This window comes from Pan paniscus, chromosome 3, assembly GCF_029289425.2.
Source record: "Pan paniscus chromosome 3, NHGRI_mPanPan1-v2.0_pri, whole genome shotgun sequence".
Lineage (NCBI taxonomy): Eukaryota > Metazoa > Chordata > Mammalia > Primates > Hominidae > Pan > Pan paniscus.
Window position 1 is genome coordinate 106,738,684 of NC_073252.2, and position 26,486 is coordinate 106,765,169.

The following is a 26,486-nucleotide window of genomic DNA, read 5'->3' on the forward strand; positions in this document are numbered from 1 at the left end:
AGGCAGGAGGATTGCTTGAGCCCAGGAGGTCAAGAATGTAGTGAGCCATGACTGCACCACTGCACTCTACCCTGAGTGACAGAGCGAGACTCTGTCTCAGAAAAAAACAGCTATTTTGGACATCTGTCCATTCCAGAAAATAAATTTCCACAGTGTGCTTTTTAATAGCTGTATAATATTCTGTGGTATGAATGCTTTACAATTTTTTTAATTAATCCACTATTTTTAATTGGGTATTTTTAATGTTTCAGAAATAACTGAAGATCAGTTGGAAAGTTACTTCACTAGTTAAACAATATATTTCTTAAAAATAATGATGTCTCTTATGGCCCATACTAATTTAGAGCTCTGCAATGAAGGGATTCTGGGAGATGTAGTTCAGCTTAGCTAAGTTAACACAATACAAATCCACCACAGTTGATTCCTTGTCAACTAAATATCTCTATATACCTTTCTGAACCATATTTGGCTTAATTTTTTTTCTTTTTTGAGAAGGAGCTCACTCTGTTGCATAGGCTGGAGTGCAGTGGAACAATCTTGGCTCACTGCAACCTCCATCTCCTGGGTTCAAGCAGTTCTTCTGCCTCAGCCTCCCGAGTAGCTGGGATTACGGGTGTGGGCCACCATGCCCAGCTAATTTTTGTATTTTTAGTAGAGACGGGATTTCACTATGTTGGCCAGGCTGGTCTTGAACTCCTGACCTCAAATGATCTGCCCACCTTGGCCTCCCAAAGTGCTGGGATTACAGGCGTGAGCCACCACATTCGGCCTAGCTTAATTTTTTTTTTTTTTTTTGAAATGGAGTTTCTCTCTTGTTGCCCAGGCTGGAGTGCAATGGTGTGATCTCAGCTCACCACAACCTCCGACTCCCGGGTTCAAGCGATTCTCCTGCCTCAGCCTCCCAAGTAGCTGGGATTACGGGCATGTGCCACCACACCGGGCTACACCTAGCTAATTTTGTATTTTAAGTAGAAACAGGGTTTCTCCATGTTAGTCAGACTGCCCTTGAACTCCTAATGTCAAATGATCTGCCCACCTCGGCCTCCCAAAGTGCTGGGATTACAGGCGTGAGCCACTGTGCCTGGCCTGCTTAATTTTTAAATGAGAGCAATAACAACATTATGCTTCCACCTAGCAATGTAACTATCCCTCATACAATTGAAACATGCTGTCTCCCCAAAACAGGAAACAAACTCCTTTTATCCATTTTTGGGTGATAATCATCTCTCTTCTAGGTGATTCAATATTCCCTCTTTGATATCCAGTTACTTAAACACTGAGAGCTTAAATATTATCAACAAATTGTATATCACATTTGACTAGGAGAATGGGAGCCTGAAAAAAATTGGTTAATATACACAAAAATATATTTGTATCAAAATAAAATACTCCTAACTATTACAGTGCTTATTTCTAAAACTGCTTACATGGTCATAGCTGGTATTTATAACTACATTCTTCCACTACCCATTTCATATTGTCTTTGCCCTCAGCAAAAATCTCAGCTGGTTGTGGTTTCTTGCCTGTTGGAGTGACCTAAACCTTAATCCCTGAAAGGTCTAAGCCACTGACAGTCCTGGCTCTATTGGGTTGTTGTAATTTTCCATTGAAGTTTATCACAGGATATGGGATTACTAAGGCATCTCAGGGGATCTACTGCATTCCAGGCATACTCCTCCTTACTACTATTTTGTGATGACAATCTAATTTCCTCTTGATTGTCAAGATAAATCTGCCTAGCCCATAAAGTATTCTTTTATTTGTTTCTTGATTCATTGGCACGAGGATTTGTGAAGTGGCTAGCTGACAGTCTCATCTCTCAAATTAATGGAACCATTAATGTGTTCCTTGGTGGAAGTATTCTTCTTTGGTACTAATACTTCTAGATCAGTAGAGCCCTAAGTTGAGTAAAAGCGAGAGGAGCCATTCCCATTCCCTACACATGATTTCTGGACTTGTGAACTCTAACTGTGAGAGAAATATGTTGCTTACTGATTTACTGCATATATGTATCTTAGAAGACATGGACCTGCTCCCAAAGGGGTTGCCATCATAACTGAGTTTTCAAAAGACCATTCCACCATTTCACATACTAAGACTAGTAAGTTTCATGAACATGAGCCAATGGCCACAACTCATTTGCTGTTAAATGAGTTCCTTGGCCAGAAGCAATGCTGTATATAGTAAGCCATGGTGATGATTATGGCATTCCCTAGGCCTACAGAATAGTGATTTTGGTAGCAGCATCATGCGTAAGGAAGGAAACTTTGTTCTAGTGTGTTTACTTCAGTAAAAACCAAGTGCCTACTGGACCTGGTCCTATATAATTAACTTGCCACCAGGTCTGGCTCATCCTCCTGTAGAATAGTGCCATATTGTGGGCTTATTGTTGGTTTCTCCTGTGGCAGGCTGGGCACTCAGCAGTGGTTCTAGGCAGATCAGCCTTAGTGAATGAAAGGCCATGCATAGCTTCCATCCCTCCTGCCATGGCCACTTCATCTGTAGGTCCTTTGGGCAAGGTCACAAATGGATATGGAAAGAGGCTGACTGATGTCCACAGAATGGGCCATCTTGTCCACCTAATTATAAAGATCTTCCTATGCAGAGATTGCTCTCTGGTAAGCACTCACATAAGGCACAAATATCTTTACATTTTGTACCCCTACAGGAAGGTCTATCCACATGCCTCTCCTCCAGACCTCCTCAGTAATTTTCCTATTGTGTTCCTTCCCATTTTTCAACCATCTGACTAAATGATTGAACTGCCCATGAATCTAACTAAATGATTGATCTGCAATTCTTGCTGTTGCTCCTTCCAGGCAAAATGAACAACCAGGTACACTGCTAAAGTTCTGCCCAATGGGAAGATTTTTCCTCACCACTTTCCTTCAGGCCTACCACTCTCCTTCATAGTGAGGCTGTTGTGCAAAGCCATCTACTTTCAGACAGTGCCAGCACATTGTGTGGAACTATCTGTAAATCAGGCTTTTCTTCTTCAGTCAACTGGTCATAGGTTGCCTGAAGGTATAATGCCATAGATATAGGTTGAGAGAAAAGAGACAATGTGGCAGGAATGTGGGCCATGTGCATTTGAAACTATTTTTTGTACAACTTACTTGTACCTTCAAGATCTACTTGAGCTTGATCTTATGCACAACGCTTTCATTTGATGATGGAATGCTGCTGTAGACACCCACATTTATTGAATGATAGATTAGACAATGCCAAATTGTCAAATGATGGGTAGTTCAAGTTTCATGGTAGCTTGTTGCCCATGGTCAATAGTTTCATCTCTACTAAGGCTCAGTGGCAAGCCTAGAGTCATTTGTCGATGACTGCCTGTGAAATAATCTCAGTAGCAAGCCTGGAGATTATTTCTCAACAGAGGATGACATAGGTTTGCGCCAAAGCTCTAAGGCTCTGTGCTACAGTGGCTTGTCAAAAGCTTCATAAAGCATGCCTATCTACCACAGACATTACAAGTAATACTGGATCTACTAAGTTGTATGGCCCAAGTGGCAGAGCAGTTTGCTATTGAAGAAACCTTTGCTTATTCAGGATCCCAATCAAAACTAGCAGGTAGCTTATTGGATTGCTCAGCAAATACATCAAAATGGTATGACCAAATGAAGTATATGTTGCAAGTGGTCCATCAATTGAGCATTGTGCAGCAAATATCCTTTATTTTGAAAGAGATATTCTATGTATTACAGATCACTTAACCCCTAGACATTTCCCTGAGGAGACCCTGACATTTTATTGTGCTTATTTTCCATCCTCTGGCATGCATTTGTCCTAACAATATATCTACTGTAGTTGCTACTTAGATCACTATGTCTAATTAGCATATTATCAATGCAATGTCATAGTGTGATATTCTGTGAATGAGAAGGCAATCAAAGTTCCTGCAAATCAGATTATGACATAGAGCTGGGGAATTGATATAATTCTGAAATGGAGGTGTGTTGCTGACTGCCAGTTGAAAGCAAACTTCTTCTGATGATCTTTACCATAGGCATAAGTAGAAACAGCATTTGCCAGAACAGCTAACAGGTGCCACGAGATGTGTTGATGTGCTCCAGCGACAAAACCACAAGTGGAATAGCAGTAGCAGTTGGAGTCACCACATGATTAAATTTACAATAATCCACTGTTGTTCTCCAAGGTCCATCTTTCTTTTGCAAGGGCCAAGTTAATTGAGCAAAATGTGGCAGAAAACACTACTCAGCATCTTTCAAGTCTTTGATAGCACATCAGCCACTGAAGTCACTTTAGATTTATTATTTATGTAGGTAAAAGCAGTTCTACTGGTTACACTTAGACTTTCCTGCCATAAAAGCCCTCATAATATGGGTCAGGAAACCAATATGGTGATTCTTCCATTTGCTGAGTACATTTATCCCAATTGTACATTCTAGAACTCAGTGATCTCACTACCTCTGGAAGAACTAAAATTAGAGTAGTGATAATGGGAAACTTGTTCCATATGTGTCTCTAATATTTGAATAAATTAATTGTTTTACATTGGGCAGGTTCCTATGTTTTACTTGCATAATTTTATTTCTTATTTTCATTATTTATTTGTTTATTCATTTAGTTTTAGAGATGGAGTTTCTCTCTTGTTGCCCAGGCTGGAGTGCAATGGCGCGATCTCGGCTCACTGCAATGTCCGCCTCTTGGGTTCAAGCCATTCTCCTGCCTCAGCCTTGCAAGTAGCTGGGATTAGAGGCATACACCACCATGCCCAGCTAATTTTGTACTTTTTAGTAGAGATGGGGTTTCATCATGTTAGTCAGGCTGGGTTCGAACTGCTGACCTCAGGTGAGGAGGCCTCCCAAAGTGCTGGGATTACAGGTGTGAGCCACCGTGCCCAGCCATTACTTGCATATAATTTTAAAAACAACCTTCAAAATGTAAAATAACTACAACAATAACACCAAACCCCACAATATTGCATTAGAAAGAGTTTTTATTTAGATCATGAGACATAACAGTGCTTCGTACTCATGCTTATACAGAACCTAGTGGGAAAGAACATAATTCAAGACACTGTCAACCAAACTGCAAAATGTCTTCATAAATAAAAATCCAGGTTAATATTAGTATTATTATCCTACAAAAAACAAAGCTACTAATTTCCTCTCCAACACATATTTAAATAAACAGAAATCAACAATATTTGTAGCCTTTGTAATTCTGGTTTGTTTAGAATTTAGTTAAAAACTTATTTGCGGAGCTCTCCCTCTCTTTTGGCTGGCAGAACCATTTCTGACTTCAAGGCTTTTTATTAAAATATTCTACAATGAACACAGAAAGCTTGGTAGATACCATCTTTACACTTTTTTCTACTTTGAATATATATTTGCTTGTGCACAGTAAGAATTATTAACATTTGCTTTTATGTGTAGCTTAAGATGACAGTTCTACTGCATATTATATTGTAAACTGTGTTTCTCTCAACATTTGTCCTTCTTCATCTATAAATAGAAAACCACTGAATGATTAGATTATATGTTTATTTAAGGGCATGCTCTAATGCCCACTGCTATATTCATTATTTCTTTGGTTTTCAGTTACAGAGTTTATGTTATGTTTAAATAGAACATTTTTCTGTAGGAATTGTGGGTTAGGACATGGATGATAACAGATATGCATATCTTACTCACGAAAGGTCTCTTTTATACGTGGCTTATAGAATATTACAAACTCATGTTGAAAAATATTTCAAAGCTTAAGAGGTTAAAAAATAATAATAAATTGGTTCCTGGAGCAAACTTACTTTTTGGAAAGTGATAGTAATAATTCAACATATAGATGAATGCAGTGTGTTCTGACTTGGCAGTTTTATTATTTATGAAATTAATTTTTCATTTAAAAATTATATATTAATAATTTCTATGTTTTCCACAATGTATGTAGAAATTATGTGTCCCTAGTATACACAGGAAGAAGGATAAGTATATAAACGTATACCATCTTAAATGTCTTAAATCTATTTTACTTCTACAGCAATTGCCTTTTAGGTCTCATCCAGTCACAGACTATACTACACTTTTTGAGTTTATTTCCCTTCCCAGGAGTCACTTTTGTCATATGTAAAGCAGTTATACTAGTATTTACCTAACAGAATTGTCATGAAGAGTATATAAGCACAAATGTAAATCACTTAACATAGTACCTGCCAAGCAGTGGTTAATTAATGTTAGATTCCTTTTTAAGTTATAAAGGAAATTAAAAAACCTTTAATCCCTATGTTTTTCCAAAGCAAAATGTTTTATTTTTATTTTTTTCTTCATACCAAAGCAAAATATTTTAATTGTTCCAAAGTGTTCCTTACTTATAAAACTGTGGAAATTTCAGAAACATTCTGCTTTACAGTGCCCAGAGAAACTTCCTACATATAAACGCTGGTTCTGGTGTAAATGCATTCATTATTGGTGTTATCACTGGCCTTTACATAACCTAAGATTCGTGTGGTTCCGTTAAGACATAGGTAATATGACTCTGGGGGAGACTCTCACTAATGAACAGTAAGGGCAGCAAGCCTCAACTGTACTTAGAATTGGATACTGCAATGTTTTGATAGTATTTTCATTACGGTCTTCAAACAATTTCTTAACAATTGAGTTGTTAGCTAATTAGAAGTGCAGAACCAATACATGGCATCCTGTAAAAAAAAACCACGGGCTTAGTAACAAGCAAATAAAAAAATATAAAAACACTGGCTCTATAATGTGTCAATAAGCTCTGGACTTATGTAATCAGTGACTCTTAACTCTTGCTCCAAAAGGAAGTTAACATTTGTAGAGTCTTAAAAGATTATATAAAAAAGAAAAGCAAAACAGAAAACAAAAAATCTTTTAGACCTTCTAGTCCATCCCTAATGACTAATTCTCCATCATATATTTTCATCTATTTGGATTGTAAATGTTGCCCAGACCAGAGATGGCGGTGGCTCACACTAGGGTGTCAGTGGTGGAATGGTGAGGGGCAGATGAACTGGAGATATTTTGGTAGTACAGCCAAAGAGACCTACTAATATTTTGGATGCAGAAGGTTAGTAAGGAGAGAAATCCAGACGACTTTAAGATTTTTGGCCAGAGGGATTTTACCTTTTACCGACATACAGATGACCAAGGGAAGAGCAAAGTTGAGAGGATGAGTTATTCAAAATAGTATTATGGTCATGCCAAGCTATCAGCATTAAGGCATCCCTGTAGAGATGTCCTGTTGACATTTGTAATCCAGGCTGGATGTTTAAAAAAAATTGGTAACATATTAGTTTAGCAATTATTATTAATTCTTATTATTACCACGACTACATCGGGAAGTAAAAGCTCAGCAGCCTCCGGCTTTTCCTAACCCTTGAAAAAACCTCTAATATAAAAGGCATTTCTATCCAAAAGTTCCCATTCATCTCCGGCTCTGGGAACCGGGAGCGCCCCCTGTCCAATCAGCTTTCAAATCCCCTGCGACAGCGAGTGGGCGGGGCTCACCTAGACTCCTTGGCCTCCGCTTCTCCGGCTTGGCCACGTTAGAAGTCCCGCAGGTCCTTGAAGGTACACAAATCACCTATATATCCATTAGAAAAATGTAGAGTACATTATCACAATTTAAGTTTAATTAGATTAAGTAATTTACAACATTTTTTTCGTATCATATATTTGTTTTATTTAGTTTCTTATTTTCTTCTATGAATACAGTAACCCCCTCCAAGCTTTACGGATCTGCGGGTCCTTTCCTCGCGCACGCGCAGTGGTTAGGGAGGGCGGGCCTGTTTCCGGGAGGCGCGTGGGGCTTGAGGCCGAGAACGGCCCTTGCTGCTACCAACATGGAGACTTTGTACCGTGTCCCGTTCTTAGTGCTCGAATGTCCCAACCTGAAGCTGAAGAAGCCGCCCTGGTTGCACATGCCGTCGGCCATGACTGTGTATGCTCTGGTGGTGGTGTCTTACTTCCTCATCACCGGAGGTAACTCGGGCTGTCGGGCCCGAGAGGCTGAGGCGCGGAGAACTGACCCGCCCCGGGAGGCGCGTCTGTTCCGCTGACTCTCAGTCGCGGGGGAAGCATAGCTCTGCTTTGGATCTTTTCTGAGGGTGGAGGGGAGTTCTGGGGTCCGAAGTGTTAACGTCCAAGTTTATTCGCCCTCACGCCCTGTCTTGAGAGAATTCGTGTTCTCACTCCCATTGCCTTTCTTCTCCTTCTAGCCCTCCCATCCCAGGGATCCGAGTCAAATATATTTTTCAAGGCCAAATTGTTGCTCTTTTTATTGCTTGCCATACGTTGTTTGATAAATGTCCTGGGAAAGCCTAGTTTGGCCAACTCCGTTTCCATGGTTGGTTGGTTGATAAAGATCCTGGGAAGGTCTAATTTGGCCAACTCCGCTTCCATGGTTGGTCAAGAGCTTGTGGGACTTTTAAACTTGTCTTTGTCCTGGAATCTTGGAAGAGACTTGACAGTCTTTAGTTTTGTTGGCTCAAACCTACGGTTCTGTGTTGCCTTTTGCATGACCTAGAATAAATATCAGTGGAATTTTCTGAAATCACAGGTTTGATAAATATTTGAGATTGGAGATGAGATTTGCAGACGATACTGTATTTCAGTGGGCAGAAGTTGAGAATTAAAAAAATAAATAGCATTACTATTAAACGCTTCTGAATTGTCTATCATCTTATTCTGTCCTTTTCAAATAGAAAATTGCAAAGGGGCGTTGCCTTATGTACTGGTGAGTTGGCAATCCGGCTCCAGTCTTTTCAGAGCCACTACCCTTTCAGGCCACAGTTCCAAGATTTACTTAGAACTGTGCTACTGTGTACATTTAGATTTGGGGAAGTGGTGTATTTAACTTGGAAATTATAAAATTAATTTAGATTTTGGGAAGTGGTGTACTTAACCTGGAAATTATGAAATTAAAGCTACGGATTTGGGATAGCAAAAGTAGTTCTACTTTTAAGGGAGTGGCCATATAATTGTTATTTTCATAGATGTTTTGTGAGAATAGTTGGCACTGAAGCGGGAGGATTCAAACGGAGAGAGCTGAGTTCTAGAAGGCACCTTTGAATTTACCCCCTTCCCCCAATCTAGAATAGTGAGAATTAACTTACGTTCATTTAAATAAATTACATTTAAATATTTGAGTTACATTTAAATACTTTTTTGGTAACAAGATACTATCTAGCATTGCATTAGCATTAACCATTAACATTTGCTCATCAAGTTAATAGCTACTGTACTGAATAAACAAAATTTAAAATGCATGTGGCTTTTAAAAATAATAGACTTTTAAAAATAAATAATATAGAATAATTCAGTATTATTATTGAGTGCTCGCTTCGGCAGCACATATACTAAAATTGGAATGATAGGGAGAAGATTACCATGGTCCCTGTGCAAGAATGACTCGCAAATTCGTGAAGCGTTCCATATTTTTGCACAGTTCACGGAGGTCGTTGGACAAAAAAAAAAGTCATTATTCAATAATAATAATGAATAATGCTAGTTTCTTTCCTGTAACCCTTACTTCCCTTGGAGTCAGATTCTTTGCGAGAAGCCTCAGTTTTCTTTGTGGCCCTCTTTTTTTCCCTGTTGATTATTGTAATGGGGAGATTCTCTGTCCCAACCATTGGGGGAAAGTGGAAAGGATGCCTTTTATTGGCCAGGTCTATGAGGTATCTTGTATGATGAATTGATTTTGCCACTGGAAGGGAAGAAGTCTCTTCTAAAAACTGAGTGCACCTTTATAAATAAACTCTTTGTTGCTGACAAATAGTCAGCAAATAGATACTGAGTCCCGTTAAGTTTCAGGCACTTGGTACTGGAGATAATAGAACAAAACATAAGGACCCTGACCTCCTGAAGCTTATAATGTCATAGATGAGACATGTTAAATGTCACATAATTTTTTTGTCCATTAAAAATGGTCACAAAAACAGGCCAGGCGCAGTGGCTCACGCCTGTAATACAACACCTTGGGAGCCTGAGCCAGTTGGATCATTTGAGCCCAGGAGTTCAAGGCCAGCCTGGGCAACATGGCGAAACCCTGTCTCTACTGAAAATACAAAAAATTAACCAGGCGTGGTGGTACACGCCTGTAGTCCCAGCTACTTGTGAGGCTGAGGCAGGAGAATTGCTTGTACCCGGGAGGTGAAGGTTGCAGTGAGCCGAGATGGTGCCACCGCACTCCAGCTTGGGCAACAGAGCAAGGCCCTGTTTCAAAAACAAAAAACAAACCCCAAAATTAGCTAAGCTTGGTGGCGCACGCCTGTAGTCCCAAGTAGCTGGGACTATGGTGCAGGAGTTTGAAGTGGGAGGATCGCCTGAGCCTGGGAAGCTGAGGCTGCAGTAAGCTGTGATGGCACCACTGCACTCCAGCCAGGGTGACAGAGCAAGACCCCGCCCTCTCTCAAAAAATAAAAACAAACAAACAGCGGTTATAAATACGGTGAAAGAAAAGAACAAGAGGTTTTTGAGAAAATAAAGGGAGTTGGAAGCATCATCTGGATTGGACTGGATGTGATTCCTGAGGAAATGATATGTAAGCCAAAATCTGAAGAGTTCGGGGAAAGGATATGCTAGGCAGAGGGAAACGTAGGGCAAATGTGAGACCAAAAGACCAATTAGGTGGCCTTTGTAGTTGACTGAGACTATACAAGGTTTATGGTAGTGGAGATTAGGATAATGAAAGATATGTTGGAAGTAGATTCAGTAGGTCTTCAATTCACTGGGTGTAGGGGAAGAATGAAGTGGGAAGGAATCTTACAGGTTTCTGGTTTGAGCTCCTGAACAGATGGAAGTATCATTTCCTGAGATTGAGAAAACAAAGTTTTTGGTGGAAAATGGTGCACCAGAGGTTGTTTTGGGGTAAAATTAGTTGGATATGTCACATGTGCAGATGGGAATCTAGACCTGAGAAAAGAGGCCTGTGTTGAAGTTGGTCAACTAACAGACATTTCTGGAACTCCCATGAGACATTGAAGAGTATAGGCAAAGTCCAAAGTCCCTGTTCTTGAGGAGCTTACATGTAATTCTAATGGTACTGGCATTATTTGAGAGGCCTTGGCACATCACATTGAGAGTCTTTGGCACATCACATTGAGAGTCTTTAGCACATGAAATTGAAAGCCCTGGGAGTTCATTTTGGAGAGAAGTAGAAGAGGACAGTGGACCAATCCCTGAGGGCCTCCAACATTTAGTGGTTTTATAAAAGAAGAGGCCCAATAGAGAGGTAGCAAGAAAACATGAAAAGGAGTATCACAAAAGCCATAAGAAGAGGTGTTTTTCAGAAATTGGTTTAGTAAACTGGATTGAGTGCTTCTGAGAAGTCTCCTAAGATGAGAACTGAAAAGTGTCCATTGAATTTGACAACATGGAGATCATTGGTGACCTTAGAAAGAGCAGTATCAATGGTTGCAGCAGCCAGATTGGATTGAGTTGAAGAATGAAGGGTAAGTAAGAAAGGGGAGATGGCAAGTTTGCCTAAGTCTTCCAGAAGAAAGTCTGACTCCCTTTCAGAAAGCAAAGATAGAAATAGGATGTTAGCTAAGAGGATCTGAAGTCAAGGAGGGTTGATGTAGGGAAGGAGAGCTTGAAAATACAGGAGAGAGGAGAGATATCCAAAGGAATAAAGTCCCTGAGAGTCCAAGTGGGAATGGACTCCTGGTAATTGCAAAAGGGATCCCACATAATAGGAGGTGGGAATCTTCCTCTTTGTAGCTGGAAAGAAGGAGGTGAGAATGGATGCAGGTACCAGGTATTTGTAGATTTGGTGGGGAAAAGACAAGGGAATTCCTATAGAATTGTTTTGTCAGGCTAGGATAAGGGAGATAGGCTTGTTATGCTTAAGAAAAGCTGGAGATGAAGATGTTTGAGAACAGCGGAGAAGGTAGAGTAGATGTTGACAGTGGGAGATTGAGAAAACTATTAGTGCTGATTAACATGAATGTTAATGATCACGATGACATTATGACATAATGGTGGACATTAATGTTAATGATTATGAATCTCTAGTATTGCCATTCTGCCTGATGGCGTGGTTTTAAAATGTCTCCTTGTTTTACATTTAAGCAATTTCTCTAGTTATTTTTCAATTTACAGAAACAAATCTAAGCATATCTGAGACAATTTTTGTGAACTGAAGTAGAGCCTTTAATTTTAAATCCCCTTTATACTAAAGTCATTCCTGAGTATTAGCAACTCTTATTGGATGAATTTCCTTTATGAAATTTGTACTTCATTTAGATATCATACAGTTTTCAAAGTAATTCTAAAACATTGAGTTGAATGTCTGAATGATTTATCAGAACCTTAGATGAGTTGGGCCACATTTGGTTATAATAATACAATCAAAGCATTCCTATTTAAAAGTAAATGAACCTTGGCTGGGTGCAGTGGCTCACACCTGTAATCCCAGCACTTTGGGAGACTGAGGCAGGTGGATCACCTGAGGTCAGGAGTTCGAGACCAGCCTGACCAATATGGTGAAATCCCGTCTCTACTAAAAATACAAAAATTAGCTGGGCGTGGTGGTGGGCGCCTGTAGTCCCAGCTACTCGGGAGGCTGAGGCAGGAGAATTGCTTCAACTTGGGTGGTGGAGTTTGGCAGTAAGCCAAGTGGCGCCACCGCACTCTCAGCCTGGGTGACAGAGTGAGACTGTGTCTCAAAAAAAAAGTAAATGAACCTTAAGAGACAATGAAAACTATAATCCTATTTTCAAAAATTAGTAATACAATCTAATCTGTTCTGTTGTCTTTCTTATAGGAATAATTTATGATGTTATTGTTGAACCTCCAAGTGTCGGTTCTATGACTGATGAACATGGACATCAGAGGCCAGTAGCTTTCTTGGCCTACAGGTAAAAGATACCTTTTTGAATGATTTGGTGGTGGGAAAGAAGGTTGCTGTGGTATGCCAACTTATTTAAAAATAGAGTAAAACCTATGGGATCCATGTGTATTTAGACAACAGCTGTTTTAAAATGCTGGATTCTGAAATGGCAGAAAGTGAGTCAAGAACAAGAGTATATTATTTATTTATTAAGAAATAAAGTATTTCATAATGATGTATCACCAATTTACAGTAGGGTGTCAGTTTAAACTACATTTATAGATTGTTCTGGGGGTCAGCGAACTATAGCTGCTTTTTTCTTTTCCCCAAAAAAGTTTTATTGGAAGTAAGCATGCCCATGTGTTTTATATGATCTATGGCTGCTTATAAGCTACAGTGGCTGAGTTGAGTAAGTAGGACACAAACCATATACCCTGCAAGCCTAAGATATTTACTATATGGGTATTTAAGAAAATATTTTTGGACTATACCCTGGTCTATACCATTAAATAACAAAAGTATTTTTGAGACTTGAGCGTTCTATTTAATCAGTGAAACCCCATTCCAGTGTGGTTTTGTTCACCTGAACAATGCTTATATTGCTTTCTAAAATTTACTTGATAAATATCTACCAAAACATAGCTATATATTTATATTTGCAGTAATGCTATTTATGCATAGAATATTTCTGGAAAGATTTATTAGTATTCTCTGTGGAGGGGAGTTAATGACAGGTTGATGGTAGGGTGGCTTTTCATAGTGCCCTCTTTCACACTGTTTGAATTTTGAACTTGGTACATATATTGTGTTTTCAGTGAAAACAATTGACCAAAAAAAAAAATACCCTGTTTACATATGCCTATGTATAATCATCCCTTTAACGAGAAATTTTCTTCTTGAGGTCCCTGAACTATGAGAATTTGATAAAAGCTCTGTATCCCTAGAAAAATCACACACACACACACACACTTTTACATATAATTATAGGGGTTTGTAGTTCACTGAAGTTCTTATGGGGCTCATGGAGCCTTATTTAAGAACAGTTTCTTTTTAAAATATTTCCATTTGAAACAAGAAGTTTATTATTATTAACATAAAACTTCAAGAAACACATCTAACCAATTCAAAATTGGTTTGAAATTGATAGTAGAAATTTAAATAGCATAACTTTTAAAAAAAAAGCTAACCTAGACCGGGCGCGGTGGCTCACGCCTCTAATCCCAGCACTTTGGGAGGCCGAGGTGGGCGGATCACGAGGTCAGGAGATTGGGACTATCCTGGCTAACCCGGTGAAACCCCGTCTCCACTAAAAATACAAAAAATTAGCCAGGCGTGGTGGCACGCGCCTGTAGTCCCAGCGATCTGGGAGGTGGAGGTTGCAGTGAGCCGAGATCGTGCCACAGCACTCCAGCCTGGGCGACAGCAAGACTCCATCTCAAAAAAAAAAAAAGCTAAGCTAAAGTTCTGGGTAAAGCGTTCGTATACATAAAATATGAGTATTTATTTTACATAAACAGTTGTGTTAGTTGAGGTTTTACAACTTTTTTTGAATGTGAACTCCATGAAGACAAAGATTTTTGTCTGTTTTATTCATTGTTGTATATCCCCCAGAACCTAAAACAGTGCTTGCTACCTAATAGACTCAATAAATATCTGTTGAATGGACAGATGAATATCCAGAGGTATAGTAAAATAGTTGTAAGGCTAAGAATAAGAAATATAGCACAAAAATGTTTTGGCACAAAAACGGAAATAGGAATTTCTATTTAAGGGGAAACATTTCTATTTATTATCTTTCTATGGTCATTCTTTTCTTTTCCAGAGTAAATGGACAATATATTATGGAAGGACTTGCATCCAGCTTCCTATTTACAATGGGAGGTTTAGGTTTCATAATCCTGGACCGATCGAATGCACCAAATATCCCAAAACTCAATAGATTCCTTCTTCTGTTCATTGGATTCGTCTGTGTCCTATTGAGTTTTTTCATGGCTAGAGTATTCATGAGAATGAAACTGCCGTAAGTTATTTGTGTAATCAGCACCTTATGTTGCAAATTGGTAAAATGATTACCTGCAAAATGTAACGTCATAGGACATTTAATTTAACTTTCATTTACATGGGTGAAAAATCCAGAAACCAAATATATTTGTAACTTGGTCAGGTTACAGCTATAGTTAATAAAAATTGAAACTAATAGATCTTCTTAGTTGTTATCCCCATGAATGTTCATGAGAGAAAATTTAGTTACTTTGTCCTGGTATCAATGACTGAAGATAGTCATTCTTTCTTTTTTTTTTTCTTCTTTTTTTTTTTTTTGAGACAGAGTTTCGCTCTTGTTGCCCAGGCTGGAAATGCAATGGCACAATCTTGGCTCACTGCAACCTCTGTCTCCCGGGCTCAAGTGATGCTCCTGCCTCAGCCTTCTGAGTAGCCGGGATTACAGGCATGCACCACAGCACTCAGCTATTTTTTGTATTTTTAGTAGAGATGGGGTTTCGCAGTGTTGACCAGGCTGATTTTGAACTCCTGAGCTCAGGTGATCCTCCTGCCTCGGCCTTCCAAAGTGCTGGGATTATAGGCATGAGCTACCGTGCCCAGCTGTCATTGTTTCTTTAAAATGCCTTTTGGCTAATCTGTAACACAGGATTCCAGTAGTATTAATGTAGGGAATAGCTTCAGATCACTCACTGTTGCCGCTCTTTGAATATTGGTGGGAAGAAAACCCATTATGCCTTGTAAGGGAAAAGAGAGTTATTGCCTTTCAAAAAGATAGGAAAAGGATATTTATATATTTTTGTGTGTGTGTGTGTGTGTATGTGTGTGTGTTTAATGTGTATTTAAAGATTATTTTGATTCAGAAAACTTTTCAGTATCTTTAGAAGAAAAATAAGATGGTTTATGGCATCTTTCATAATTCTGTTTAAGATTATTTACTTGAAATGTGAACAAATACAATCACATTTCCATATATTCTAATTTAATTCATGGATGCATTAGTAACTACAGTAATGACAGGAAATTTGGGCAAGCATACCACAAATATTAGCTCTTAGTATTTTATTTTTAGTATTTTATTTTTTAGGGACTGTGTTAAACATCAAGTGTCAACTATACTGATTTCTTAGTGTGTTTGAATTTTACAAATTCACTTGTTCTGTGACTTAACCTGTCCATTGTCTGTAACACACCTGGGGTAGAATGGGCAAAAGTACATGATGATCCCACAATCATCGTGTTCCCATTTTAGTCCTGGCAGGATGGGAGGGAAAGCATGGAGTTCTTTGTCAGCTGAATATCTGTGTGGCCATATAGCTGCCTCAGTTTCCTCTGGCAGCAGCTCTTTTTTTTTTTTTTTTTTTTTTGAGATGGAGTCTCACATTGTTGCCCAGGCTGGAGTGCAGTGGTGCAATCTCGGCTCACTGCAACCTCCGCATCCCAGGTTCAAGAGATTTTCCTGCCTCAGCCTCACAAGTAGCTGGGATTACAGCCTCAGCCTCCCAAGTAGCTGGGATTACAGGCGCCTGCCACCACACCCAGCTAATTTTTTTTGTATTTTTAGTAGAGACAAGTTTTCACTATGTTGGCCAGGCTGTTCTGGAACGCTTGACTTCGTGATCCACCCGCCTCAGCCTCCCAAAGTGCTGGGATTATAGGTGTGAGCCACTGTGCCCGGCCAGCAGCTCTTATTTTCATTTGGGGAAGGCATTTCTGGCCATTGGCTAAATTGTATGAAGACTAAGGTACTCCAGCCTCTTCTTTTTGTTCCTTGTTTTTCTGCTCCTAGTGGAAGTAAGTCACCATAGCCTGGTAAGGTGTACTGGTATAGAAAAGACTGAAGTTTTCATTAGCAGAGCAAGAAAAGAAGCGACTCCCAGATAGAATAAAGAGGTTACTGAAAGGCTCGTGCCTGTAATCCCAGCACTTTGGGAGGCTGAAGCGGGCGGATCACAAGGTCAGGAGATCAAAACCATCCTGGCTAACATGGTGAAACCCCATCTCTTACTAAAAATACAAAAAATGAGCCAGGCATGGTGTCGGGTGCCTGTAGTCCCAGCTACTCGGGAGGCTGAGGCAGGAGAATGGCATGAACCCAGGAGGCAGAGCTTGCAGTGAGCCAGGATCATGCCACTGCACTCCAGCCTGGGCGACAGAGTAAGACTCCATCTCAAAAAAAAAAAGAAAAGAAAATTTACAACCAAAACAAAAGAAACCTTTGGAGGCATGTGTCAGAACAGAGAAAGTGTCCTGGTTTTGCTTATAGAATCAAATATGTTCTCATTCTACCTACTGTTTTCATTCTACATAGTGTTTTCCTTCTTTATAGTTTTAGGTCCTCTTCCTAGGAGTGAGTCTATTAAGAAAATAGGTGTTTATCTTTTAGCTTTGGCATTTGACTTTCAGGATAATAGAGCTATCTGCTACTGACAGAAAAGCTTTGACAAGTGTTTAATACTCTGGATTGCCTTCATCTTACTTTTGCAATCATTTATGTGAACATTTGTCTTCCTGTCCGCATTCTATAGGCTAGTATGTAACATCGTTGACTAAATCCAAACTTTAGGCTAGGGAAAAAGGGTATACTTTCTGGGTTTCAGTTGTAGATTATGTTTAGATCTAATCAAAACAGGACAGTGGTCCAAACAGAAAATTGCTATTTTCTGTATCTTGTTATGCAGCTAAATCTAGGATTTGAATTTTTAAGATGAATTTATGGTTCCCTTTGTGATATCATTTCTCATCTGCAGCTCCTAATGCCTGGTACCTTGGGTATGGAGTGAGGAGAGACAATGGACAGTTTTATATAAGAAATGGAAGTAATGATACTATCTTTCTTGGAATATTTGCAGGCCCCAGAGGAGATGATGAGCAAGGACTGTTGGCCTGTATTACACACAACAGGGTTGTAGTTACTATCCCAGCAAGGAAAGGGTGTATCTTTCTTCTTTCATGCAAATTATCTATGATGACCTAACAGTTTGATTATAGTGAGTGGACTTAACCACAACAATAAAAAAGATGTCAAAAAAACACCAATAGCCACTGGTTTTTCCAAATCAACTATGTTTCTAGCATCTGAGATAAAGGATGGCTGTATCATAAGATGCACCATGATAACCTCCAGGGTGGAATTCTTTTTTACAAAGATGTTACCTTTAGCGAGAGATGCCTTTGAAAAGGAGAAAACAGTAGCACTGAAACAGTATTACTGGTTCTGTTTTCTGATTTATGCTTTTTTGAAATACCTGATGTTTCCCCTATTGATATAATTTTACTAATTAAAACATGTTTTATTTGATGTCTTGAGTTTTGAAGAAACATCGAAAATGAATGACTGTTGGCTGGGCACAGTGACTCAGGCCTGTAATCCCAGCATTTTGGGAGGCCGAGGTGTGCAGATCACTTGAGGTCAGGAGTTCAAGACCAGCCTGGTCAACATGGTGAAACCCAGTCTCTACTAAAAAATAAAAAAATTAGCTGGGCGTGGTAGTACACGCCTGTAATCCCAGCTATTTGGGAGGCTGAGGCACGAGAATTGCTTGAACCCAGGAGGCAGAGGTTGCAGTGAGTCGAAATTGTGCCACTGCATTCCAGGCTCAGTGACAGAGTGGGACTCCATCTCAAAAAAAAAAAAAAAAAAAAGAATAAAGAATGATTGTTTATTAGCTTTGCACACATAGCAGTACATTTAAAAGGAAAAAATTAAACTGTAGTCCCTAATATTTTTATTAGTACAGTCTCAAAGGAGTAATTTTCACTGTGAAAATGAAAATATTCTAATATAATTTATGAGATAATGTATGTGAAATCATGTATGTATGCATCTGTATGTTCACTGCATTTTAAATATACATAGACTCAAAGGAAATAATGTTCGGTTACTGAGTAGAAGACTGGTACACGTTTGAACTTGATTCTTCTGAAAAAATAATGAATCTTCATTAGATTGTCTTTAGCCTCCACTCTTAGGGCAGCTTTAACTTAAAAGCAGAATCTTTTTCTTTTCTTTTCTTTTCTTTTCTTTTCTTTTCTTTTTTCCTTTTTTGAGACAGAGTCTTGCTCTATCACCCAGGCTAGAGTGCAATGGCGCGGTCTTGGCTCACTGCTACCTCCACCTCCCAGGTTCAAGCCATTCTCCTGCCTCAGCCTCCCGAGTAGCTGGTATTACAGGCATGCGCCACTGTGCCAGGCTAATTTTTGTATTTTTAGTAGAGACGAGGTTTTGCCATTTTGGCAGAGGCTGGTCTCGAACTGCTGACCTCAAGTGATCTGCCTGCGTCGGCCTCCCAAAGTGCTGGGATTACAGGCGTGAGCCACCATGCCCAGCCAAAAGCAGAATCTTAAAAAAAATAAAAATAAAAGGTGGCCTGTGGTGGCATGGTAATGCCCTAAAGTCAGGCGAGGTGTTCAATTGGAGATGGAGGGATGGGTTCCTACATTCAGGCAAGTCTGTTATAAAGCTGTATAAAACTACTTGAAATAGATACTATCATATAATTGAGGACAAAAGGTCTGCCTTATTTCAGCTGGCAAAAATGGCTTTTTAGCAATTTCACCTAGTGTTTATTAAGCTTGAGAAGAAAAGCTAAGGATCTTCTGGATGAATCCTGAGATCATGGGATCAGTTCAGAAAACAAGTTCTCTTAAAGGGAGAAAGGAATAAAAAATATGAATGTAATAATATTTAAACTAACATCATTTAGGGAATGATATGATGCATATATGTGATTCCATGTAATTGAAAATACATAAATACTAAAACATTGCATTCATTTTCGACAGATCTCTTTCTAAAGCGTTTGTTGTATTACACATTAACACTCACATTTGTATGTAGCAAATATTTATTATTTGATAACTATTATTTGCTGGACACTGTGAGATTAAACATAATTTAACCTTCTCCACTGAGGTCATTTTACATTTCTGTTATGCATAGTACTACTTTTCAGTTTTGTTGGTTTCACTGGCCTGTCACTTGTCATGGTGATCAGTATATACCTATTGTAATTTCATCCTTTCCCTCTTCTTCTTTTCAGTTTGCTGGTTATTCTATGACTTGAGGGAATAGATAACCTAGCTATTAATTACCTTTTAAATCAGTTCTGGCTGAAGGAGAGCTTAATGGCTTGGCTTTGTAACCATACTTTCAGATGTTTGAGAATCTCTTTCATTTCCTTCCAGATTTGGAGCTATATTTTAGAGAGTTAAGGCTGTAGAGAAACTAGCAGCTGGATTGTTTCAGCGACTAAAAAGCTGATATCCGAGGTTCATTTTTAGCAAATAAGGGACGTAATTCATTCTAAAGAAACAAAACATTTGTACAGCTGCTGAGGACAATGTATAGTAGAGAGGGTGAGGAATTTGGAGTCCAGTTTTGGCCTGCCACTTAATAGCTCTGAGACTTTGGATTAGTTCTGTGAACTCTCTTGGCCTCAGGTTCCAAACCTGTTAAATGAAGTATCAATGTACCTTGGGGAGTTACAGTTGTCAAGATTAAATGAGAAGGTGTGCTCTCAATCATAATGTAAGTGTTAATCAATGTCAGTGTTTTCATTCTAAAGATAGAGTCCTAAAAGTTCTGTTTCAAGTTAGATTATGGCCACAGTTTCAAAAATAAATGAATAAACCATTACTGTTTTGGTTTTGTTTCGTTTTGAGACGGAGTCTCGCTCTGTTGCCCAGGCTGGAGTGCAGTGGCGTGATCTCGGCTCACTACAAACTCTGCCTCCTAGGTACATACCATTCTCCTGCCTCAGCCTCCCTAGTAGCTGGGACTACAGGCGCCCGCCACCATGCCCAGCTCATTTTTTGTATTTTTAGTAGAGATGGGGTTTCACCGTGTTAGCCAGTGATCTCCTAACCTCGTGATCCGCCTGCCTCGGCCTCCCAAAGTGCTAGGATTACAGGCGTGAGCCACCGTGCCCAGCCTGAATAAACCATTACTGTTTCTAAAAGAAGAAAGTGAGGTTTCCATTTCTAGGACCATTGGAGTGGGTAGTAGACCAGGAGTGAGGAGACTTGTGTTTTAATGCTGGTTCTGTTCTTTTCTGGCCTTGTGATTTTGAGCAAACCACTTAATTGCTGTCACACTCTTCATCTGTAAAATGAGACTAATCCTTGTTTCACACACCTTTTTAAGATTGTTGCAAGGGTTAAATGCAATAATGAATGTGGTAGTGTTTTGAGAAGTTTCTGTTAGTGCTAACCTAGCACAGTGCTTTCCTTAATATACAGAGGCACTGAGTGATGATTGAAAGAATGGCCTTAAAGATTAAATAGAAGGTCCTTCATGGTGGCTTCTCCTGTCTCTAGTTGGTTTTTGAGTTCTTGATTTACTTTTTATTGTATTTATCTACGGTTTTACTTATGTAAAATTCTCACAGGCCTGAATATAAGATTATGAAATTTTCTGGGTCAAGAGAGGGGGCTAAATGATTGAGTATATATTATAGTAAGTGTATTTCAACAATTTTATTTTTATTTCTTACCAAGAAGTATAGTAATGTATTTGTTCTTCTTTTCTTTTTTCTAACATGGTATTGTTATAGCATTATAATATTTCTTAGTATCTCCAAAATTGTCCTTAAGGTAAAACTATTTTAAGTTTGGCAGCTTTGAACAGGACATGTCTATTTAAATATTCTTTTCTATCTAAATATAGGTTGACAAGCATGGGTCACCCACTGGTTACAAGGAAGGATACCATAATATATAGCTATATTAAGAGATAGAGTACAAAGTGTATATTCACATATAGGTATATGCAAATGACAAGAAGTTACTCCTAATGAGTCTTTAGTACCCTTGTTTCATAGTGTAAGCTAGCTGTTGGGTAACTTCTACTACAGAGTGCAGATATTAGTGGATGCTTGCTTAAAACCTTCTTGAACCTTTTTTTTTTCTTGTGAAGCTTATGTTTTAAAGTATCCTTTTTGTGACACATCAGGCATTATAGTAGCAAATTTATGTGAGGTCTTTAAATTCAATGTATATATCCAAAGAACCTTTTAATTTTTAATTTTTTTTTTTTTTTTTTTTGTGGGGGACGGAGTCTGGCTCTGTTGCCAGGCTGGAGTGCAGTGGCATGATCTCGGTTCACTGCAATCTCCGCCTCCCAGGTTCAAGTGATTCTCCAGCCTCGGCATCCTGAGTAGCTGGGACTACAGGCGTGCACTACCACACCCAGGTAATTTTTGTATTTTTAGTAGAGATGGGGTTTCACTGTGTTGGCCAGGATGGTTTCAATCTCTTGACCTCGTGATCCGCCTGCCTCAGCCTCCCAAAGTGCTGGGATTACAGGCGTGAGCCACTGTGCCCAGCCAAACCTTTTTATTTTTAAATTTTTGTTCAGTTTTGGATTTGGGAGGAGGTGAGAAGTATCTGGGTGTCAAGATGGTTGTGTTAGATGAAAGTTCTCTTTACTCAGAGTGTGTGGATTGGCCAGGCTGATATAGCAGAAAGAAAAGAGTGTGTGAGTTCTAGGTTGATTGCATTGGCTGAACATAAGTCTAATCATACAGGGAGTCCAGTGAGTTCAGAAGCCGAAAGGGAGGCAAGTCACATTTTTGAGTGTTTGCTGTGTGCCAAGCACTGGAGGAGACCTCAGTATTGTCAAGTAGTTTTTAAATCCTACGTTACCAGTGAAGAAACTTGGGACTCTAAAAATAGCAGCTAACATTTGTCAAGTGCATGTAACTATGAGTAGCAATTACTATATGAGTAGATTCTCTTATAATCCTTAAAACCCTTTGAGGTAACTCCATTTTACAGATGAGGAAACTGAGTGAGGTTTGCCAGGCTCATGCAGTAAGTGGTAGAAGCAGGGTCAAAAGAAGAGGCGTTCTGAAGCCGTCAGTGAGTATAAGGTGTTGTAAACCTTTTTTTTTTTTTGAGACGGAGTCTTGCACTATTGCCCAGGCTGGAGCACGGGGTTTCACCGTGTTAGCCAGGATGTTTTGTTTTGTTTTTTCTTTTTTTTTTTTGAGATGGAGTTTCACTCTGTTTGCCCAGGCTGGAGTGCAATGGCACAATCTTGGCTCACTGCAACCTCCACCTCCTGGGTTCAAGCAATTCTCCTGCCTCAGCCTCCTAAGTAGCTGAGATTACAGGCATCTGTCACCACGCCCAGCTAATTTTTGTAGTTTTAGTAGAGGTGGGTTTTCACCATGTTGGCTAGGCTGGTCTCGAACTCCTGACCTGGTGCTCCACCTGCCTCGGCTTCCCAAAGTGCTGGGATTATAGGCATGAGCTACCATGCCCAGCCCAACCCTTTCTTAATGCGGATACTTGTACCTAATTTTTCCATTTTTTTTTCCTGATCCTGTAGATTCTTAATTAATAATAGACTTTAAGGGTTTATTGCCAAAGGAAAGGTTTGGAACTTTTATAACACCAGATTTAATGCTTTAATTTAAAGGGGATTTCAGGGCCTAACTTGCACATTTAATAAAAGGATCTCCTGTTTGACCAGCATGAAGTTTGACCTTACCAGCAGGTACAGCTAAAGCTCCTAACTGTTATCCAGACATTTCCTAAAGTATTAGAGGTTCAGGGGCAGATGTTTGTGCACACTTTTTTGAAGTCTCAGAGGCTCACCTCCCAGTCCTGAATAGCTTCTGATTCTCCCACTTCTCTTCTGGTAATATTAGAGTTTTTAGAAATCCAAACCAGTTTCTTTACATAAAAAAACATTTTGATTTTGTTGCACTTCTGAGAGCCTAAAATAGATTGATTCTGACTCTTAACTTTAACTTTTAGATATCATTTTCTTTTCTTTACTTCCTTTTCTTATTCTGTGTTGTTTGGTATACTGCTTTGTAACTTTAAGAGGGAAGGGCCAGGTGCGGTGGCTTACACCTGTAATTCCAGCACTTTGGGAGGCCGAGGTGGATGGATTAACTGAGGTCGGGCATTTGAGACCAGCCTGGCCAAGATGGTGAAACCCCGTGTCTACTAAAAATAGAAAAAGTTAGCTGGGCGTGGTGGCGGTCACCTGTAATCCCAGCTACTTGGGAGGCTGAGGCAGGAGAATCGCTTGAACCCAGGAGGCAGAGGTTGCAGTGAGCCGAGATTGCACCATTGCACTCTAGCCTGGGCAACAAGAGCAAAACTCCATCTCAAAAAAAAAAAAAAAAACTTTGCCGGGCTTCACGCGTGTAATCCCAGCAGTTTGGAAGGCCAAGGCAGGAGGATCACCTGAAGTCAGGAGTTCCAGAACAACCTGGCCAACATGGCGAAAACCTGTCTCTATAAAAATACAAAAGTTAGCTAGGTGTGGTGGCACGCTCCTGTAATCCCAGCTACTTGGGAGGCTGAGGCAGGAGAACCACTTGAATCCGGGAGGCGGAGGTTGCAGTGAGCTGAGATCACATCATTGCACTCCAGCCTGGGTGACAAGAGCAAAACTCCGTCTCAAAAAAAAAAAAAGGAAAAAGAGGGAAGGATAGTAGAACTGAAGCTCAGTAATTTATTTGTATATTGGGGGAGGGGGGCAAAATATGAAATAAGGACCATAATAAAGAATCACGCAATTATATTTTTGGATTGTTATTTGATATATCATAAAATTTGTTTTGGCATTTTGAAATACTATAATAAGAGAATATAAAAACAATTCTTTTCACTTTTTGTGCTTATAATTATATTTCTGCAGGGGCTATCTGATGGGTTAGAGTGCCTTTGAGAAGAAATCAGTGGATACTGGATTTGCTCCTGTCAATGAAGTTTTAAAGGCTGTACCAATCCTCTAATATGAAATGTGGAAAAGAATGAAGAGCAGCAGTAAAAGAAATATCTAGTGAAAAAACAGGAAGCGTATTGAAGCTTGGACTAGAATTTCTTCTTGGTATTAAAGAGACAAGTTTATCACAGAATTTTTTTTCCTGCTGGCCTATTGCTATACCAATGATGTTGAGTGGCATTTTCTTTTTAGTTTTTCATTTCTTAAAATATATTCCATATCTACAACTATAATATCAAATAAAGTGATTATTTTTTACAACCCTCTTAACTTTTTTGGAGATGACATTTCTGGTTTTCAGAAATTAACATAAAATCCAGAAGCAAGATTCCATCAGCTGAGAACTCTGGACAGCTGATCAGCTTTACCTATGGTGCTTTGCCTTTAACTAGAGTGTGTGATGGTAGATTATTTCAGATATGTATGTAAAACTGTTTCCTGAACAATAAGATGTATGAACGGAGCAGAAATAAATACTTTTTCTAATTAATACCTTTTATATTTGTTTTTTAACTGACAGTGTTAAGTTTTTGGTCTATTAATCATTCATTCCCATCTTATGACTTTCTTTAGCTACTTTTGGTAGCCTAAGATTTCAAAATATGGTTGGCAGGATGCCTTGAGAATTAGCATCTTTATATCCTTGTAAATATTCAAGCACAGGCTGCGTATCTATGTCAGAGTTGTCAATGTGAATGTGCTAGATGAGCACATGTAAAAACATCTCTGGGGCCGGGTGCGGTGGCTCACACCTATAATCCCAGCATTTTGGGAGGCCGAGGTGGGCGGATCACGAGGTCAGGAGATCGAGACCATCCTGGCCAACACGGTGAAACCCCGTCTCTACTAAAAATACAAACAAACAAAAACATCTCTGGACCAATCTGGTCTTAATTTCTTCTATCCAGGCCTTTTGGTTCTCCCTGGCTGGCCATGGGCTTCACTTCTCTGATGGCTCAATTCATTCTTTCCTAAGATCTTCAAGTTTATAGTGAAATTTTCTCTCAAGTGAGCTTTTTTCCTGCTTATTCCGAGGCTGATTTAATTATAGCCATTCTTTAAGTAAAAAAGGACTTATTTATTCAAAAATTCTGAGTACCTTTTTCATGCTAGGCAGCACTGAGAATGTCATGGTGAGTAAAATGAATAAAGGCTGTGCCCTTATAGAGCTTACATTCTTGTGGGGAAATCAGCAGACTTAAAATGTTTTAAACTGTCAGATACTAGTAAATTCAACAAAGGGGAAAAGAAGCAAGGCAAGTGAAGGTCTGTATTATAGAGAATAATGGGAGAGATGGAGAAAAAGGGTTGCAGTATTTCCAAAGCCGGTTGTAGTATTTCCAAATCCTTGAGAAAGGAAAACAGGACCTATATGCACTTATCAACTTAAAAGACTTGATTCAATAGTAAGAACTTTTTGGTTTGTTTTTTGGTTTTTGGTTTTTTTTTTTTTTTTTTTTTTTTGGTCATTTGCTGTATTTTAAAACCTCGTTCAAACTAGGTGGACAGGAAGTAACTCATGGGTGATTATGGCTTCAAAAGTCTGCTTTTTGTCATATTGATTGAGCAGTGAACAGTTCCTAGTTAAGTACCATAAGATGGTGCTGTTAAGGTTTGTTGTTTTTTTTCTGTTTCAAAGCTCTTAAGGCTTTTTGGGGGAATAATAAATGTATCTTTACCAAATAAAGTGAAATATATTTAAAATAATTATATTTTAAAATATCAATAATACAAACATTTTAAATCAATGTGTAAAATGTTTTGCTGGTAAAAGCACAATGATTATGTGAAGAAACAAACTCATTGTACTAGGTTTAAAATGTTTTGGGAACATGAAACCAAAATGTCACAGTCTGAGGGAAAGTGTGCCAAGCATTATTAACATAAAAGAGGTTAAATAGGTGAGAGATTAAGTTTACAG

General features: G+C 39.1%; 1 protein-coding gene and 1 non-coding gene across 4 annotated transcripts; both read left to right on the forward strand.

The window, feature by feature from the left end:
- Positions 1-7,736: 7,736 nt before the first annotated feature.
- OSTC (oligosaccharyltransferase complex non-catalytic subunit) lies at positions 7,737-25,055 on the forward strand. Of its 3 annotated transcripts, none has more exons than XM_003830004.6 (4): positions 7,737-7,970; positions 12,757-12,850; positions 14,645-14,842; positions 24,479-25,055. In XM_003830004.6, exons 1-4 carry the CDS (start codon positions 7,832-7,834, stop codon positions 24,495-24,497), a joined length of 450 nt encoding a protein of 149 aa, XP_003830052.1. In that variant the 5' UTR covers positions 7,737-7,831; the 3' UTR covers positions 24,498-25,055. The 3 variants fall into 3 exon arrangements, with proteins under 3 accessions (XP_003830052.1, XP_063459931.1, XP_057158115.1); XM_063603861.1 differs by lacking the exon at positions 24,479-25,055 and adding an exon at positions 20,485-22,010 and having other exon boundaries at positions 7,748-7,970; XM_057302132.2 differs by lacking the exon at positions 14,645-14,842 and having other exon boundaries at positions 7,751-7,970.
- Positions 9,323-9,429, forward strand: LOC112439634 (U6 spliceosomal RNA). The gene has a single exon (XR_003027892.1). It is a non-coding gene; the product is annotated as a U6 spliceosomal RNA (small nuclear RNA).
- Positions 25,056-26,486: the final 1,431 nt, after the last annotated feature.

Coding starts and splice junctions, on each gene's coding strand:
- OSTC (XM_063603861.1), top strand. CDS start 7,832: ATGGAGACTTTGTACCGTGTCCCGTTCTTAGTGCTCGAATGTCCCAAC. Junction 7,971..12,756: donor TTACTTCCTCATCACCGGAG/GTAACTCGGGCT, acceptor TCTTTCTTATAG/GAATAATTTATGATGTTATT. Junction 14,843..20,484: donor TTCATGAGAATGAAACTGCC/GTAAGTTATTTG, acceptor TTTCGTTTTGAG/ACGGAGTCTCGCTCTGTTGC.